Below are 20,058 nucleotides of genomic sequence, written 5' to 3' on the forward strand. Positions count from 1 at the left end.
TATTAACACAAGTTCTAGCCAAACGCCAAACAACATGCCGGAAGGAGACAACTCAATTGCTAACGCCCCCAAGGAGAAGAAGAAACGGGGTCAGGCGGACCTTGTACAAGGGCTGAGAGTTGTTTATGACACTCTGTCTTCTCGTTCAAAGGAAGGAAGTTCTGATGCCGACCCGCGTAAGGGGATATTGAAAGGTGATGCCATGGGGGTCGATGAGATTGTCGACATTGTCGCAGTTCCAGGGCTTGGCGCTCATCCTGACTATACCTGGAGAAAGCGAACCGATATTGATCTCAAAGAGCCGGGCAGTGGAAAGCCTTCCAATCGTCCAACGTTCAAACACGGGCCAAGTTGCATAGAAGACGAGATGATGCTTCAGGCCGAGTTGCCCAAGTCGAGAATCATGATTTTCAACTATGTGTCCGACTGGTGGGGTGAGGGCGCAGTCGATCAATACCTCCACCAGGTTGCGGAGAACCTAGCCAGGGCTTTAAAGCACGAACGAATGGTTCGCTATAATCGTCTTCGTGCTAGAGTGCGATAGTTAACATGAAGTGTAGGACTGTCCCAAGAGGCCTATCATCTTCATTGGCCATTCACTGGGAGGTATTGTGGTCGAAAGGGTTACTGTCCTGTCCCAATTAGTTAATACCTAGCTAACCAAGCAACAGACTATCTTATGGGCCAAAGTGGGAGGTGCGGAATTCGCCGATATCTTTGACTCCATCACAGGTTGCGTTTTTCTTGGAACACCTTTCACAGGCTCGGAAGCTCAATCATACGCTGCGACTGTAGCTCGGGCTTTTTCGACAAAAGGAATAGAGAAAGCAGAATACAACTCTCTTCTCGAGGTCTTGAAAGCCGGTAATCAGCATCTGGTGTCGCTGCTCGACGACTTCTTGAAGATCGTCGTTGATTCGGGTATATTGACGCATTGCTTTGTCGAATTGAAGAAGACCGACTTGGGTGCCAAATATCTCCGAGGCTTCATGAACTTCGCCAATATAGGGGTATAGTAAGTCGTGATGATGAGTGAGCCTTACTGACGTTCAACAGACAGTGATAGCCCCTGATGAGGTCGCCACCCTACGCGGTCGACCCAGAACCGCGTTGAATCTTGACCACAGTGGACTCAACAAGTTCGATGGGCCTACTGACAAACACTGGAAGTCTGTGTGTAACGAGATTAAGGACATGGTACGAAAAAGTGCCAGAATTTTGAAAAGTCGGCAGAACAGTACGTACCCAGTACAATTCCAAATTTTCATTTGTTAACACGGAGAACTAGTACTTCCAGAGAATCTCGATGACGAAAAGTACCATCAGATCATGAATGCACTGAGCCTCACGGAACGCGATCCGGACGAAGATATCTTCTCAATCGGGCATGATCGAGAAGACGCTATCGAAGCGGCATCGAAACTCGTTTTAGAAAATCCCGAGATATCGTCTTTCCTCAACAATGAAAAACAGGGTGCCCTCTGGGTAGATTTCCATTCAGGAATGGACACTACAATGACGGCAGTCGCGTTGCATCAAGAAATGAAGACCATACGAGATCGAAATCCTAGCGACCAGAACGATCGACAGCTGTGCTATTTCTTTTGCGACGACACAGATCTGAAGAAGAATAATACACTGTCCATCCTGAAAGCGTTCATACGTCAGATGATCGCGCATACCAGAAGGCTGGCACTCCATCTACCTTGGGATCAAAATTCTTCGAAAGGTCGTGTCACTTTTGACAATGCAGACACCTTGATTCAGCCGTTCCTAGCAATGCTAAGAGACAGGTCAATCGGAAAAGTCGATATCTTGATCAACAATATACACATGGTCGACGAAGATGATCGTAGAAGATTGTTGCACGCGTTCTCCTTGTCAATTACGACGAATGGCCAGCCTGGAAGCATTGATAAAGACGCAAAGGTCAAATGGATATGTATAGGCCGGGGGGCAGAACGCCCTGATATCAAGCACGCGATGAGGCTTGCAAAACACATCACTTCCGAAGATCTTGGAAGCCCGGAAAGATTGCGTGATTCGCTCAAGCCCGAGGTTGCACGGCGGGTCCATCAACTCGCATGGACACTAGGTTACAAGCGAGACATCATCTTTTGGCTACGCACCGAGCTACTTCGACGTGCGGAAGGTAATTTGACCTGGGTGAATCTTGCTTGCAATGAGATAGAGTGCGTCAAGCCATCGCCTATCGACGTCCGAAGCTTTGCAGAGGGTCTAAGGCAAGGTTTAACACCGCTATATCGGCAGATCGAAAAGCGCGTAAGTCAAAAGGTCTATGCTTCTATTAAGACTAAAGGTTTCAGGTTCTACACACTGCTCACGATACCATCGAATATACGAAAGAGATCTTGCGAACGATGATGATCGTTGTTCAGCATCCTACGCCCGAGGAGCTCGCTGTACTAGCCAATCTGCCCGATGAACTGCACGGTCGAACAGCAGAGATAATGGAGATCATTGATAGATGCGGATCGTTTCTCATGTACAAGAGAGACCCAAAGAATAAGAGCTCATTACGCGTTGAGTTCATCGATGTTTCCGCCCGCGAGTACCTGCAGCGAGAGTCTTCATCCGTTCTTGGGCTGTCCAGCGAAGAGACTCAACACGGAGTGCTCGCTTTGCGCTGCCTCAATTACCTTATGGAACAAGTTCGCTCGTTTGGAATGGAACAATATCGCGTTGGACCTCTCTTGAATGAGCATGGTATGGAAATGAGTTCCTCCATTGTTTACCCCTCGAGTTACTGGATCAATCACGCAATGAAAGCCGTCAATACCGATGTTGTTGAGGATTTCGATTTGGAAAACAACTGGTGGCACAATCAGGAAGCAGCCTTTGTCCCTTGGTGGCCAAGGTTATCAGAGCTAGCCAGGAACCTACCCTCTGTCGAAGGTTTAACGGTCGTTCATCTTGCGGCGCACTTCAACTATACATCCCTCCTAGAGCATTTGCTCAATTCCAGGGCATTCAAACAGCAATTGGAGTCACAAGACTCACTTGGTCGTCGGCCATTATCTTGGGCAGTAAGAGAAGGCCACCTGGAATCTGCTAAGATTTTGATTGAACACGGCGCTGATATCCGAGCTACGAGCACGGGTATGGAAAATGGATTTACAGTGATTCACGACGCCATCCATTCAGGACGACTGGATCTTGTGAAGTATCTCGTAAGCCAAGAAGCCAATCTCGATGCTCCGAAAGGTGTAGCATTGTTTGTTGCAGCGGCGAAGGGAACCCCCGAGATGGTTGCGTACTTGTTGTCTCTTAACGTGTCTCTTGAGACAAAAGCAGGTTTTCCTTACGGAAATGCTGTTGTGGCCGCCTGTATGTCCGGTAATATCGAAATCTTACGAATCCTTGTGGAGAGAGGTTGTAATGTGAATGTCCAGGGTGAGGGCGGTCCCTTCCCACTTCAATGTGTCGCGCATGATGGGGAAGCAATCTCGCTACTCATAGCGCATGGGGCAAACAAAAAACACAGACAAGCAGGTCTCGAAGAAGCCTTGATGCGAAGAGACAACATCGCAAACGCAAGACTTCTGCTGGGTAAAGCGCAAGATCTGGATTTGAGGGTTCCAGTCACCAACGCTGCTCGTTACGGACAACACGAACTGTTCGACCTGTTCCCAAAAGATCGGCTGGAAGCCAGTACTCTAGCGGAAGCTCTCTTTATTGCAACTGAGAGCGACCTGACAGCGACTGTCAAGTCGCTCTTGCAGATGGGGGCTGATCCAAACAAAGGAGTACGTAGTGATGGACTTCGGTGAGTAAGGTCTCATAGCTTTAGAGATGTTATTTCTGACCCCATAGCAGTTATGCACTTCCAATAGCTGCGGCGAGTGGATCGACTGAGATCTTACGCATGCTACTGGATGCAAAGGCAGATCCTAACATGTTAGACAAAGTGCACGGGACTGCTCTACAAGCCGCATGTTTCGAGGGCAACATTGAAAACGTAAAGTTGCTCTTGCCAGGTAGCAACAAGAAGACGCAATCATGTGGGTGCTTTGGCACTGCTTTATGTGCCGCCGTTTCCGGCAATCATAAGGAAATCGTCAAGGTGCTACTGAGCAATGGTTGGGATGTGAACGACGCTGACGGAGATCGCGGGAAGCCGCTACTTGCAGCTGCAACTGAAGGACACCTCGATATAGTCGAGCTTCTGTTAGAAAACAACGCCGATGTCAAGGTCACAGACCTTTCCAGGTCGACGCCGATCATTTTAGGTGCTAGTAGTCTACCTGCAAAAGGTATCGAGATGCTCGTACGGCGTGGTTGCGATATCACCGAGCAGAATAAGAAGGGAGTCAATCCCCTGATCGCAGCCTCAAAAGCACGAGCGACAGAGACCGTTCAAGTTCTCTTAAAACTCAACGCGGAACGAGGTTTCTTCCAGAGCAAAGTCGACATCAACCACTGCTCTGACGAAGGTTCAGCGCTCTATCTTGCGGCCAAGAATGGCGATGAAGAAACTTGCCAGATCTTGATACGAGCAGGCGCGTCTGTCCAATCCAAAAAAGGACAACGCCCACCGCCAGTATTTGCAGCAGCCGAGTCAGGGGATTTTGAGACGTTCCTGCTCCTGCGTAGAAAGTCTGGCTTCAATGCAAACAAGTACGAAAAGCATTGGGGAGACATCCTCTCCTATGCGCAGCGTGGACGCAATCGTTATATTTACGAAAAGATCCTCAAGGAAATTGGACGCGATACTAAAGCTGGGTTACCCCCTGGGGTTAGGTATCCAGAGCTGGACGAAGAGCTAGACGGAGAGCTAGACGGAGAGCTAGACGAAGAGCTAGACGAAGAGCTAGACGAAGAGGAACTAAATAGCAACTATTAATAGTTATAATAGTAGTTATATTATCTATATTGTGGTGTAGTAAGATAACACGTAATACTATGTGCCGAAACGGTGGTGATAGAGTAGGGTTAGGTTGCCTCTAGGGGCGAAAAGCGTAGCTGCCCCTAGAGGCAAGAGACAACAAAGGCTACCTCTAGGGGCAAGAGACTATAAAGGCTGCTCCTAGAGGCAAGAGACTACAAAGGCTGCCTCTAGAGGCAAGAGACAAAGACTGCCTCTAGAGGCAAAGAACAGAAGCTACCTCTAGCGGGACAAGCTAACAAGGGCTAACAAGGCTAGGCAGTGCTTACCCCTAGAGGTAAAGAGATCTGTGCTAGAAGTTACATACGTTAACCCTACCTATAACTACGTTAGCACTCTGTAGCTTCTCTCTACCTAACCTTTGTCTTTACAGACACTACTTTGTGTATACTCTCTACTTCTAGCAGAAGAGATAAAGCGGAAAGGCGTAAACGTCTTAACAGAAGTAGGCAAGAGGCAACATACAGCTGTAAAGGAGATAAGAGAGGTAGACTGCGTCTATAATTGCGCTGCGCTGCACCTACTAGTAACAGCCTAATTTCTAATTAACGCGCTTACCTCTAAATAGAGTATTAGAGTAAATAGACCTATTAACTAAGCCTATAAGCGTCGCCTCTACTAGATTTTTAACAAGGTAGGCGTTCTTTAGCAAGACGCAAGCTACTAGTTGCAGGTTGCTTGTTTAAAGGCACACGTGTAGTAGATGCTAGACTACCTAAAAGAGGAGGGTCTAGCGCAGACTACTACAACTATAGCTAAGAGCGCGGAAGGGGATTTAAAGTAGCTGTTATTTAAAGCGTAGGGGAGCCTTATTAGAGAGAAGGTAGAGCTTATTATAAGCTACTATTAAGTAGAAGCTTTTAAGAAGTATCTTTAATTTTATAAGTTGCTAGAGGAGAAGTAATAGTAGGTGTGCAGTATCTATAACAAAGGTTTTAGCCCCTGCACGTACTAGGCAAGCTAAGAAGCTAATCTAAAAGATAGACACGCTTCCGCCCTACTTGCGCATCTAGCTTTAGGCTAATTAAGAAGAGATTCTTCTTTCTAATAGCTATAGCTAGATATAGACAGAGCTAGCCACTCTGTTCTTCTACTATAGCTAGCTGTTCTAAGGTTCTAGTAGGTCTATAGAGCAGAAGCTACTAGAGTACCTTAGGCTTAGCAGTTGTGTAAAGTTCCCTGTCTAACAGCTAGCTATACTATAGAGAAATATTAGCTAGAGACTAATAATTACCTAATAGTGCTATACCTCTATTAGGCAGGTAATGTTTAATATCTCTACATTTAAGTAGATAGCAAGCTGTAGGATAGACAATGTAAGTACTATCTATATTACAACGTACTCTGTCTACCTGCGCTAAGCAACAAGCTAGTATTAGTTTTCTGCACTCTATAAGGTTATAGAAACTACCTTAGAAATCTAAGGTTAGTATAGCGTAGATGTTCCTCTAGCTAAGTAGAATAAGCTAGCTAGCTTACTACAAGAGCGAAGGGTACACGCTGTACAAGAACTGTTCTACTCTAGTGTTAAGTGTAAGTATAAGGTAGAACTCTATCCCTCTAACACGCGTTAACAGGACTTCTTCCCTAACCTAGGCGATAATACGTACTTTACCTTCTACTAATCTATGCTTGTAGAGCTAGCACGCTAGTTTCTTAACATCTAGGCGCTTCTAAAAACTACTAAGCAGAAAGGAAAGCTTATAAGCATTATTATGTCTTATGTTAGCTAGTAGGTAAACAGAGAACTAGAAAAGGTTATAGACTATAATAACAACAAGCTAGCGCTGTGGAAGAACCTAATCCCCGCACTATAAGCTAAGTATAGCAACAAGGCTAACAAGACGTCTTGCGTTCTTAAGTAGAGAATTCTTAACAACGTACGTACAAACGCAAACAACTTTACTAGTACTACGCTAGAGCACTACCTCTACAAGTATCTAGGCGCAAACAGCGACGCCTATAGTATACGCTTTAGGCATAAGGTGTAGAGAGACGTGCTATCTCTTATTACTAGCTTTGTAGAGCTAACTCTACAGTATAAGTACCTTGCTAGCCTAATGCTAGAGAACACTTGCATAATTTGTCTGCCTACTATTACCTAAACAGTGTGGGATCTTATCTATTAGATCTCTAAAATTACGAACAATCTAGCGCTTTAGTCTACTACTGTAGCTAAATAGCTACTTGTAATTATGCAGCTAGCGATTGCTTAATAGATTGCTAAGCAACGTCTAGACGTGCTAGATCGCTACTACAAAGATAGATAACTATCTACTCTTTCTCTAGCAGAGGAGCAGTGCGTAGAGAGGGAGCGTAACTATGCTACTATAGAAGAGCAGCTATTAGCGGCAGTGCAGAAGTGTATGCTTCTGCCTAGGATTTAGAAAGGATTAGATACGCACAGATCTATTAAGGAGCTAACCGCTACTCTATTACCTAAGCGCAGGTTAGTAGTAACGTTAGACGCAGGGGCATCTCTGCGTATAGAAGTACAAAACTAAGAGCTACTTAACATTACTGTAGCTAGGCTAAACACTCTTTAAAAATAATACTATTCTAAGAGCGCTATTAGCTAGTAACGCGCCTACGTGTACTTTGCGTCTCTAACTACAGATTCTTACTACGCTCTAAATCTGTCTATCTCTCTTTTGTTACGCACGCCTGCTAGCTTAGAACACTAGAGAAAGTTAGCCTTAGCGAGACCCTAGAGATAACAACTAGAAAGAAACGCAAACCCTGCTGTTTTAGTTCTAACGCTACAGTCTAGCTTCTAGCTAATAGTTAGTACTGTTAGCGCTAGTATACATAGAGCCTACGTATTGTGTACTATAGTAGGATTCCTAATGTATATCTGCTATAGCTTACCTCTAGAGGCAGGCGGATAGCATAAAACTCTAGTAACTATTCTACTAGGGGATCGCTTTGCCTTCTTATGTAATAAAAGTACATTATATGTACAGGTTCTGTTATAGATTTTAAAGCCTTTAACAAGGAATAGATAAACCTAAGTCTACTTTCTAATCTATAGCTAAGTTCGCCGCCTGCTACTATAGTAACGCAACAGACAAACGCTCTACAAAGTAACAATAGCCTTAATAACAATTCTAGAGACAATAATAGGCTCTATAGTAACGCGTTGCTAGGCGGACTAAGAGACAACTACAGCAAGAGCAGCTTTAGCTATAAAGAACTAGTAGTTGTAGTAGTAGAGTAGTACTCTTAGAAGATAGACTACGCTAAAGAAGACTATAAGTTTAGAGGTGTGTTAGCGTGTTATACAAGCGCGAATAGCAGCTAACAACAGAGTAGCGCAGGACTTTATCGCAGCCACTAAGAGCACCTCTTTTAATAGCAGCTAGGCTATTAACATGCTCTAGAGGCGATACACTATAGACTATAGAAGTAGAAAGGCTAGCTTCTAAGCCGCTGCGTTAGAGAATAAGTACATACTGTTCTTCTTTCTTAACCTTCTTATTATTGTTAGACAGCCGCTCTAGCTAATTACGCAGCTGTCTAGCCGCTTTTTTAACAACATAACTATTAGCTTTAAGAACTAGCGGGCTCTCTATAGTAATAAGCACATCTATAGCCTATTATTTAACTTAGAGTACTGCACCTTCTAGCTAGCTACAGCTGCTACGCAGGAGTTGTAGTTTATTGTAATACACTCTATTGCTAACGCACTAGAAGAGCTTCTATTAAGAAGCGAACGTTAAAAACGCCGCAAGAAGTTATTCTAATATAGCGCTCTATAGCTTCTCTATGCCTACTTTCTTGTGTTCTATATTAAGAAGGTCTTTCTTGTTAGCAAGCTATTAGAGAAGAGTGTAGAGCTGTCTTAGAGATTAGACAGCCTACACACACAGAAGATTACCTTTAATAAATAGATAACGTTTTAAGAGGCCTTTATACTAGGGTAGCTAGAGCACGTAAGACATAGTATTGTTACAGGTAACACAAAGGATTCTCTCCTTGACATGGGGTGAAGGGGTTGAAGGCCAACCACGACCAAGTCAGAACGCAACGATGATCGCGGGGCTCGGGGTCACGTGATCAGGATTGGCATCCCGCCAAGACCAGGCCTCCGGGAGGCCAGTGGGGCTAGGGAAGCCACGGTCCTCCCAAACCTCCCTCTAGGATGGGAGGCCAGGGAGGACAGGACCTAAGGCAATGGGTATAAGAATGTGTTGGATTTCATTATTACACTCATTGTGGTCAACTCAAATAGTTCATCTCTTACACAGATTGTTAACTAGTTATTCTATCGTTTATAGAATTGGATTGTCTTTACCTGCAGTTATTCCACGATAACTCTTTTCCACAGAATCGCCAGACAAACCTCACGGACTACCGCTTTAGTCTACCTCGCCTTAGTACGGACCGAGCCTAGAGAAGTATAGCCTAACCCCGTGTAACACTTTGACCACCATCGGATTCAGTGGACGTGAATAACAACCAGGTTGCCCGATTAAGGAAGATGTCAGCCCCAAGAGTCACTCAGAACAACGCGGCCCAGGGTCCGGGACCCTCGGCACCAGCACCAGCAAACAATGAGATGCTGGATGCATCCGACTCGGAGACAGAAGATACTCCCAGTGCCACGGAGCTCAGACACCTTAGGCAACAGGCCCAAGTTCAGTCTCGGCAGATGCTCGAGATGCAGAACATGATCAATCAGCTTGCAAGTCAGCTGATGGCCACCCCCAACGAACGATCATCTACTACGAAGAAACCCAAGATGGCGTCACCCGAGAAGTACGACGGAAGTCGAGAAGAACTGCGAACGTTCCTCACCAACATCGACTTGTACTGCGAGTTCAACGAAGTACCCAACGACCAGGAAAAGATCCTCATGGCAAGCACGTACCTGAAAGGAAAGGCTTCCAATTGGATGCAGCCATACGTGGACGACTACCTTACGGATATCACGCAACATGGAACTAAGGAAGAAACCCGAACCATGTTCGCGAGTTGGACGGAATTCAAACAAGAAATGGGACGCATCTTCGGAGAAGTAGACGCGAAGAATCAGGCTGAGAAACGGATTACTCAACTGAGGCAAACCAAGTCTGTATCAGCCTACACGGCGGAGTTCAAGCAACTACAGGCTAGGATCGATTGGGATGATGCGGCACTTCGAACGGTCTTCGAAGCAGGCCTCAAGGAAAATGTCAAGGATGGCCTTGTACACCACGACAAGCCCGGAACACTACACGCGTTGATCGAGCTTGCTACACGCATCGACAACAGGCTATGGGAGCGAAACGATCAGAAAAAGTACTTCCGCCCTAACATGGCCAACATAAAGAGACAGCGTGGAAGGTATGACAGGGATGGCGATGCCATCATGACCGGCAAAGTACAAGAGAAGGCCAAAGACAAGAAATCCCGAGGAAAGAGACACGACGGTCTCTCTAAGGAAGAACGCCAGAGGCGTTATGACAAGAAAGCATGTCTCCGATGCGGTGAAGTTGGACACTTCGCCCGAGACTGCCCTACGGGTGAAGCAAGTAAGCAAGCAGCTGTCAAGATCGGGATGGTCAGACAGGGCACGCCCTACCCGGCTCAGATAGAACCGGATGACAACCTTAGCGACATGGACCTCTACGAGGAAGCCCGCATGGAGGAAGACTACGAGGTCATCCAGCAACCAAAGCGAGCCGACGACATCCTCACGATGGAGAAACCTAAGGAAACCGACTGGAAAGTCGAGGACAGAGTCGTACTAGAACGACTAGCAAAGAACCAGTGTTGGGTATGCGGAGACGCCGCACATCACGCCAACGACTGTGCGAAGCGGGACCGAATTGTAATAACCGGCCCGGACGCCGAAGAAGTTGGGTATCAGGCGATACACCAACAACCGTACTTCGAGGACCCAGGAACAGAGGTTCTCAACCTCGAAAGACCCGAAGAAAGGGACACCAGAGAACACCGAGGATTGTGCTGGTACGACTGCAAAGTAGAGTGCGAGTTCCACCAAAAGGATAAAGAGGATTGCAGAAAGGACCAGGAAAGGTGCTGTCACCTAAACCTGTGGGCAGACGAGTGTCTAGCGGACAACTGCCACCTCCATGAGCCTGAGAAAATAGGAATCCATGAGAGACTCCTATGGCCACAGTGCAAGAACGGATGTTCCTTCCACCGCGACCAACTCGAGAAAGCACGACAAGTGGACGACTACTACCATGTCACCCTGTCATCAAACATCTGCGAAGTAACAGACTGCCCCATCCACGAAGCCAAGAAGGCGGAGCCAAGGAAGAAAATCACCAAGGAAAAGATACCTCATCAGAACCTTCATTGGAGCTTTTGTTACGACGACAGATGCACAATCCATTACAGTTCCAAAACCGACACAGGCTACTTTCCCAGGAAAAGGAAAGGTAAGCAGGCAAAAAACTAGGATGCCGCCAGAAACAGGGTCACACTGGCGAGGGCATACCTAAAACGACCCTTAGGAAAGTACAGGATACCGATGGTCAAGCAAGGCAGTTGCTCACAACCGTATCTGTACAAGGTCAGAACATCCAGGCGCTCGTAGACAGCGGGGCCGCACGGACATTAATCTCCCCACGAGTGGTTGAGAAATACGAAATACCATATCGAATCAAGAGTAAACCGATTCCGATAATACTAGCCGACGAAAAACCCATGGAATATGGAAGCGGCATGATACGAATGGAAACCGAGTCCACCAAGCTACGGATAGCGGGCATAGAATGCCAAATGGACATCGATATCATGGATCTAGGAGGACTAGATATGTTGATAGGTTATGACTGGCTGGACGCCCATAACCCCGCCATCGACTGGCGAATGAGGACGATACTCAAAAGAGAACCTGTGCACAAGGTTGCAGGAGTACGCCACGAGACACGCCCGACGAATCAGAGCTCACCCCAGGACGGGAGATTCGGCAGCATCTCACCGCATAAGATCGCGAGAATCTATGCGAAGGACCCTCAGAAAATAGGAGTCATTTGGATAAGGAAAGTCGCGACCACGAAGGAAGGACCCTTACCACTAGAAATACCACGAGAGTATCAAACCGACGAGTTCAAGGAACTCTTCGAGGAAAACGAGGCTACAGATCTAGCAGACCATCAGGAGTGGGATCACGAGATCATCCTAGATGAAGGAGCTAAGCTAAGCCCAGGACCAATGTACCCAATAGCGCCCGAGCACGATGCTGAGCTAAGGGACTACATCCAGAAGAATCTGAAGAAGGGATTCATCCGACCGGGATCAGGCCCGATGGCCTCACCCATCTTGTTCGTAAAGAAGCCTAACGGAAAGTGGCGACTATGTGTCGACTTCCGAAGGTTGAACAGCGTCACGAGGAAGAACCGATATCCCTTACCACTCATTACAGAGCTCATGGATCGACTCCAAGGAGCTAAGTGGTTTACGAAATTCGACGTTCGGGAAGGATTTTACCGAATCAGGATTAAAGAAGGTCACGAATGGATGACAGCGTTCAAAACGAAATACGGACTGTTCGAGTATACGGTTATGCCGTTCGGTTTGACGAACGCGCCGGCAACCTTTCAATCAGTCATCAACAACGCTCTCCACGAGTACCTTGGGATCTTTGTCACAGCGTACCTGGACGATGTACTAGTGTACTCCAGCGGATCGCTCGAAGAACATGTGGAACATGTCAAGAAAGTGCTCAGGAAGCTCAAGGAATACAAGCTGTACCTGCAGCCAGGAAAGTGCGAATTCCACGTCAAAGAGACGGAATTCCTAGGCTTCATTATATCTACAGAGGGAGTTAAGATGAACCCAAAGAAAATCGCGGCTGTACAGGAGTGGCCACAACCCAAAACAGTCAAAGATGTGCAATCCTTTCTAGGATTTGCCAATTACTACCGGAAGTTCATCAAGGATTACTCGAAGATCACAGCACCCCTCTCAGAGATCACGAAGAAAGAAATAGGGTTCAAATGGAACGAGGAACATCAAGAGGCTTTTGTTCGAATCAAACAGATCTTCCTCGAAGCACCCGTACTAGAAATGTACGACCCCAGACGGGAAACGCGAGTCGAGACCGACGCGTCAGATTATGCACTCGGTGCTATATTATCACAGCAGTGCCCAGACAAGAAATGGAGACCAGTGTTCTACCATTCAAGGAAGTTCTCCGGAGCAGAACTTAACTACGACGTTCACGATAAGGAACTACTCGGGATAGTAGCTGCCTTTGAACAATGGGAAGTCTATTTGCTGGGACTACCACATACGATCGAGGTTTTTACCGATCACCAGAACTTGGCAAGCTTCATGACAACCAAGAAACTCAACCGACGACAAGTCCGATATGCTGAGATGTTAGCTCAGTTTGACTTTAAGATAACGCATCGAGCCGGAACGCTTAACGGAGCAGCAGACGCTCTAAGCAGGAGGTCTGACCTACGAGAAGAAAGTCATGAAGAACCACACGACGCCATGTTCAAGAAGATGCCCGATGGCACACTACGATACAACCAGCCGGAACTAGCTAAGGTAGCTAAGGTGGCCGAGCAGGTGGAAACACTACAGCAGCAATGGCAGAGGAAAGCGTTGCACTGGCAACTAGAACCAAGGCCAATCCCACGGGAGATACAAGAAGATGAGTTGGAGCTCAGAGCGATGACCCAAGTCGGGAAAACGTACGTGGCTCCACCCATACGGGAAGAACTCATCAGAGAACTGCATGAGTCCAAGGAATACGGACACGCATCGCTGGAAGAAATGGCTAGGCGACTATCAAGGGTGTTTGCGATACCACGCTTGCGAGCGAAGGTGCAGGATGTCCTAGGCAACTGTTTGGCTTGTCATCAGAACAAGCCCAAGAGACATAAGCCCTACGGCCTGTTACAACCCTTACAGCCACCAACCAAGCCATGGAGCAGCGTAACGATGGACTTCATAGTGAAGCTCCCGAAATCGTTAGAACCAGGATCAGGACGACTTTGTGATACAATCCTAGTAATCGTGTGTCGATTAACTAAGGGAGCAAAGTTCGTACCAACAGAAGAAACCATCACGGCGGAAGACTGCGCGTATGAAGTCTCCAAAGCATTGATATCAGAGCATGGTATACCAGAAGAATTCATAACGGACAGAGATAAGCTGTTCACGTCTAAATATTGGACAACATTCCTGGCCAAACTGGGTGTAAAGAAGAAGCTATCGACTAGCTTCCACCCTGAAACGGACGGCCAGACGGAACGAACGAACCAGACACTGGAACAGTATCTAAGGATGTACGCCAACAAGCTGCAAGACAACTGGGTTGAACTCTTGCCGACAGCACAATTGGCCTACAACAGCACAAGATCGGCGACCACGAAGTACTCGCCGCACTACGCAAACTATGGATATGAGCCGACTGCTCATCGAGACCCAAAGGATGTAGAAAGCATCGCAGTAGGCGCAGATGATAAAGCCCGCCTCATGCGAGAATTACACGAGGAATTGAGCAAGAACATCGCCCACAGGAACCTCACAACAGCCAAAGCGGCTAATAAGCAAAGGATTAAGGGACCAACCTTTAAGAAGGGGGATAAAGTTTTCCTGTCACGACAGAACCTGAAAACTAAGCGACCAAGCAAGAAACTGGATAACCTCCGAGTAGGACCATTCGAAATCCTAGAGGAAATAGGCACAGTAAATTACAAACTCCAACTGCCACCAGGCATGCACATCCACCCTGTCTTTCACAAGAAACTCCTGGAACCAGCACCTCCAGATGCCGAGCTAGCAACGGATATAGAGCTCGAAGACGACGAGTACGAGGTCGAAGAAATTAGGGACCTGCGGAAAATCGGTCGTCAGTGGAAATACTTGGTCAAGTGGCAAGGATGGCCAGAGGGTCAGAACACTTGGGAACCAAAGGAAAGCTTGACGAACTGCAAGTCACTGGTACTTGAGTACCACCGGAAACACCCAGAGAAGCAAGGACCGGGTCCTCGAGGGAAAGGAAGTAATCAAAAGAAGGGTCGAAAGAAGCGTCAGCCTGTAACCAGCCCAAGTCAGTCGACGGTCCGGGTAGCGATGGTTCGGTTGTCGGAAAGTCCGTACCAGGGGCAGAGTTCCCCTCGGCTTGCTCTTTCGCACGGTCTTGAAGGCTCAGGATCGCGTGATCTCGATCAGCGTACGAACGCTCCAAGGCCTCAGTTTCCGCGACTTCTAGACGAAGCCGCGCGACCTCGGCCTCTGCACGGAGAAGCGCTAAACGCTTCTCACGCTTCTCAGCTTCAACCTTTTCCCACTCTTCCTCGGTTACAAACAAACTGCACTCAGCTTTCACGGAAATACAACCCGCACACTGCCCAGACGCAGTGTCCACGAAGCAACGAAGGTTCTTCTCCTCACAGCGCTTACAACGAAACGTCATTTCGTTCCCTTGCTGCCGGACGCGATCAGCCCGGGCCTGACGCTGTTGAGTCGAGTTTTGCGAACGGACACGGCGAGTCGGGGGTTGAACCTTGGGCATGGTTAGGGACGCTGGAGGCAGGAAGAGGCGGCTACAATGGCCCGGGGCGCGCAGACCTTATATGCAGCCCACGCCTCAACGATCGGCACGGCAAAATAATAATCCAGGGTATCGGGACGATACGCCTAAGAGGGGGGATAATGTTACAGGTAACACAAAGGATTCTCTCCTTGACATGGGGTGAAGGGGTTGAAGGCCAACCACGACCAAGTCAGAACGCAACGATGATCGCGGGGCTCGGGGTCACGTGATCAGGATTGGCATCCCGCCAAGACCAGGCCTCCGGGAGGCCAGTGGGGCTAGGGAAGCCACGGTCCTCCCAAACCTCCCTCTAGGATGGGAGGCCAGGGAGGACAGGACCTAAGGCAATGGGTATAAGAATGTGTTGGATTTCATTATTACACTCATTGTGGTCAACTCAAATAGTTCATCTCTTACACAGATTGTTAACTAGTTATTCTATCGTTTATAGAATTGGATTGTCTTTACCTGCAGTTATTCCACGATAACTCTTTTCCACAGAATCGCCAGACAAACCTCACGGACTACCGCTTTAGTCTTGTCACAAGACGCTACGAGCACGTGTTTAAGAGCTTACAAGAAGCGTTAATTGTAGCTACGTACGATATCTGGTGTAATACAAGACGTTGCGTAAGGAACAGAGCAGAATGAGAAGCGGTGAAAGATATAGCTAGGGCCGTGCGCGGCGCTCAGGCCTTAGCTGGCCAATTAACAGATTTCGGGTGGACTGGCGAGCCACCCGAAATCTGTGCGTTCAGGTGTTAAGGGAACCACGGTGGTTACCGTAACAGTACCCCCCTCTTACTCTTAAGCTCCTGTGAGTAGAGATCATGTCATGTAGTGTAGCAGTTTAGTTGTCTTGCATCACTTCGGGTGGCTCCAAGATGTCAGAAAACCTCTCATGGAAACCGGCTACGGCTGCGTTATCCTTCAGGTCTGCAGCGGGTTCCCAGGTCATCTCATCATAGCCTGTCCATTTAACGTAGTATTCATGTCGTCTACGACGCTTATTGTAACGGAGGTCTTCGATACTCTCTACAAAGTATTCTTCTTCGTTGTCTACAACAACAGGTTCGGGCGGTAGGACAAGTTGTCCTGGCAGGTACTCCTGTTTTGGCGCAGCAGGCCGGAGTAAGGACACATGAAATACTGGGTGTATCTTCATGGAATCGGGCAGTTCGAGACGGTACGCGTGGGAAGAGATCTTTTTAGCTACTCGGTACGGGCCTAGATTCTTCCAATCAAGCTTCTTAGATGCCCGTTGCGTTCGGATGTTACGCGCGTCTAACCATACCTCGTCGCCAATTTCGTATGTTGGCGCAGGTAGGCGTTTGCGGTTCGCGTACTCTTGCTGTAGGGCTTGAGCCCATGTCATTTCTTCACGGATGAACTCAGTAATGTCGCGCATCTTATCCACCATCGCGTTCACCTCACGAGCTTGGAGAGCTTGGTAGGCGGGACGTGTCTTGTTGGTAGGCGGCTCGAAGCCCATTCGGGGATTCTGACCGTAGCAGGCCATCATCGGGGTTACTCCAGTAGACTCAGAGACGGTATTATTGGCTTCGAACTGAGCGGTGGGGAGCCATTGAACCCAATCGTCTTGTTGATAGTTCGTATACGCGCGTAGGACTTGTTCCATCGCAGCATTAGCGTTCTCTGTTTGTCCATCTGTCTCAGGATGGTAGCCGGTTGAGAAGCGCGGGTCTATCCTTAGTTGAGCACACAGCTCATCATGGAAAGCAGATACGAACTGTCTGCCACGGTCCGAGACTATCGTATCAGGGAGGCCATGATTACACCAGACGTAGCGCAGGAACATACGTGCTACGTCGGAAGCCTCCATCTTATCGCAGGGGATCATGTATCGGTACTTAGACAGGCGGTCTACTACAACCATGATGTTCTTGCATCCTTCGGATTCTGGCAGGTCAACGACGAAGTCGACAGAGACGTCTGCCCAACGTCGTTCAGGTACGGGTAGCGGCTTCAGCAGGCCGTGGTACTTCTCACGAGAAGCCTTCGAGCGTCGGCAGACGTGGCAGCAAGAAACATAACGGCGAACGGTCTCAAACAGTCGGGGCCAGTAGTATTCCCGCTGGATTAGTTCAAGTGTTTTCCCTCGGCCAGGGTGGCCTCCTGATGGGGAATCGTGGACTGTTCGCAGGATCTTGATCTTAAGTTCGTCGCTGTCAGGTATCACTAACTTGTTGCGATAGTAGAGGCGACCCTCACGGTCTTCGCAGTCACCAAGTGTAACTGTCTTAGACCGTCGTGCGCCGTCGCGCAACAGCTTCAGCGTTTCTCGAATAAACAGGTCTTCAGGTAGCCCATCGCCTGTAGGACGGTACTCATCGTCGATAATCTGCTGGATAGATCTATCTGTCTCTACCAGTCTAATTGCTACGGGTTCTCGAAACAGGTCAGGACGCAGTAGGGTCTGTTTCCGAGCTTGTCTCGCTTCCTCCTGAGCAAGCTGGTCCTGAGAGCGACGGGTAAGAGCGTCAGGCTTCTCACCGTGCTTGCCGGGTCGGTATGTAATCGTAAACTGGAATCGTGATAGGTATTCAGACCAGCGGGCTTGACGGTGGCTCAGTTGCTTCGTAGTGGCGAAGTACTGCAGGTTCTTATGGTCGCTGAGCACGTCGATAGGGAAGGCAGCGCCTTCTAATTCTGGTCTCCACTGTTCGAAACAGCGAACAATAGCAAGTAGCTCCTTGTCGTAGATCTCGTAGTTGTTCTCAGCGGGGTTCATTCTTTTCGAGTAGTACGCGACCGGACGGAGGACGCCGTCAGGTCCAGATTGGGACAGCACTCCTGCTGTAACATAGTCGGAAGCGTCAGCTTCAATAACAATTGGCAGGTCTGGGTCGAAGTGTCGTAATATTGGTGCAGTAGTGAAGGCATGCTTCAAAGCATCAAAAGCCTTCTGGCAGTCGTCATTGAAGAGGAACTTAGTATCCTTCTTAGTCAGCGCTACTAGCGGAGCAGCTAGGTAGGAGAAACCGTCTATAAACCGTCGGTAGAAGTTTGCGAAGCCTAGAAATGCTCTGACGTCCTTAACGTTGTTTGGGTACTCCCAATTTACAATAGCTTGCACCTTCTTCGGATCCATTTGTATTCCGTCTACTCCAACTACGTAGCCAAGGTAAGTCACCTCAGTCTGGTGAAACTCGCATTTGTCTACGTCTAGTTGGAGTCCAGCTTCTCGAAGGGCGTTTAGAACAGATCGTACATGCTCCTTATGTTCATGGAGATTCTCACTGTAAATCAGGATATCGTCGAGGTAGGCCGTGCAGAAGACGTCTAGGAACGGGCGTAGTACATCGTTCACGAAGTGTTGGAACGTGCTCGGCGCATTAGCTAGTCCAAAGGGCATCACTAGATATTCGAACAACCCATATCGAGTGCGGAAGGCTGTTAGCCATTCGTCTCCTTCAGCAATTCTCAATCGGTTGAAGGCAGCAATAATATCGAGCTTCGTGTAATACTTGGCCTTGCTCAGTCGGCTCAAGGTCTCTTGGATCAACGGGATTGGGTAACGGTTCTTAACAGTGGCGGCGTTTAAGGCACGGTAATCGACGCAGAAGCGTAGTCCGCCGCCGGGTTTCTTAACAAAGATAACAGGGGAGGCGACTGGGGAGGAGCTTGCGCGAATGAATCCCTTCGACAGGTGATCTTCGAGGTACTTGCGCAACACTTTGAGTTCGTTCTGAGACATGCCATACAGTGGGCCGAACCCGTGCTGTTTGCCGGGTATTAGTTTAATCTTGTGGTCGTAAGGCCGTCGTACAGGCAGCTTATCAGACTCTTCTCGTGAAAAGACGTCTATCAGGTCATGATACTCCTGAGGGACTTTCGTGAGTGGATCGGTGTGCTTCTTCTCAGTTAGTGCCTTGTCAATGTCGGCAATGCTAACAGCACAGATTTCATAGCCTCTTTTGCGTGCTAGGCTCATAAACGGAGCAGCACCTATACAGTAGATGTCGAGTTCTGGCTGCAACTTCGACGAGTCGTTCTGTTCGTCTGTTGGCTGGGCACTATCAGGGTCGGGTACAGGTTCGGGTACAAGTTCGTTCAACTGGCGCTTCATCTTAGGTAGCCAGTGGTCGTGCCGTTGTCGTGGCACATGCTTAAGTTTTGGGTTTTGAGGGTAGGCTTCATCATGCTTGTTGTTGCTCCACTGTACCTCAGGAGAGAGAACAGGAGTTCTAGTAGTTCTAAGACAACGTTCTTTACATCGTTGAGCGGTGAAGATTAGTCCTTCCTTGTCGTAGTCTAGGTTTACTCGGTGCTTGTTCATCCAGGGTTGGCCAAGTATTAAATTATGACGGCCGGTGTTCGTGACGTAGAGTCGTATAGATTCGTTGTGATTGTTGTGTTGTAGCTTCAGGGTGACAGTGTGAGACACTTCTCCACCGTCGAGTACAGTTCCAGTAAATCCAGTCGGGTAAATAACGTAGGGCAGCGGGTCTTGACGTAGTTTCAGGTTGCGCGCGAGGTCTCTGTGAATGTATCCAATACCAGTAGCTCCAGTGTCAACTAAGGCTTTAAGGTTACTCTTAACACCGCCTTGTTGAACCGTACAAGGTATTGTAATACAACGTTTCCAGGTATCAGTCTGAGGTTCAGACCAGAGTTCAGCAGA

The 20,058-nt window shown here is 48.0% G+C and overlaps 1 protein-coding gene across 1 annotated transcript; it reads left to right on the forward strand.

Moving 5' to 3' along the window:
• Window positions 1–34: 34 nt before the first annotated feature.
• BKA58DRAFT_438241 (uncharacterized protein) lies at window positions 35–4,864 on the forward strand (the record flags this gene model as incomplete). The annotated part of the gene is made up of 8 exons (XM_046173575.1): window positions 35–508; window positions 561–623; window positions 672–1,010; window positions 1,057–1,237; window positions 1,289–2,283; window positions 2,328–3,348; window positions 3,514–3,787; window positions 3,838–4,864. 8 exons carry the CDS (start codon window positions 35–37, stop codon window positions 4,862–4,864), a joined length of 4,374 nt encoding a protein of 1,457 aa, XP_046028274.1.
• Between the last annotated feature and the right edge of the window lie 15,194 nt (window positions 4,865–20,058).

This window comes from Alternaria rosae, assembly GCF_020736505.1.
Source record: "Alternaria rosae strain MPI-PUGE-AT-0040 chromosome Unknown BKA58scaffold_3, whole genome shotgun sequence".
Taxonomy (NCBI): Eukaryota; Fungi; Ascomycota; class Dothideomycetes; order Pleosporales; family Pleosporaceae; genus Alternaria; species Alternaria rosae.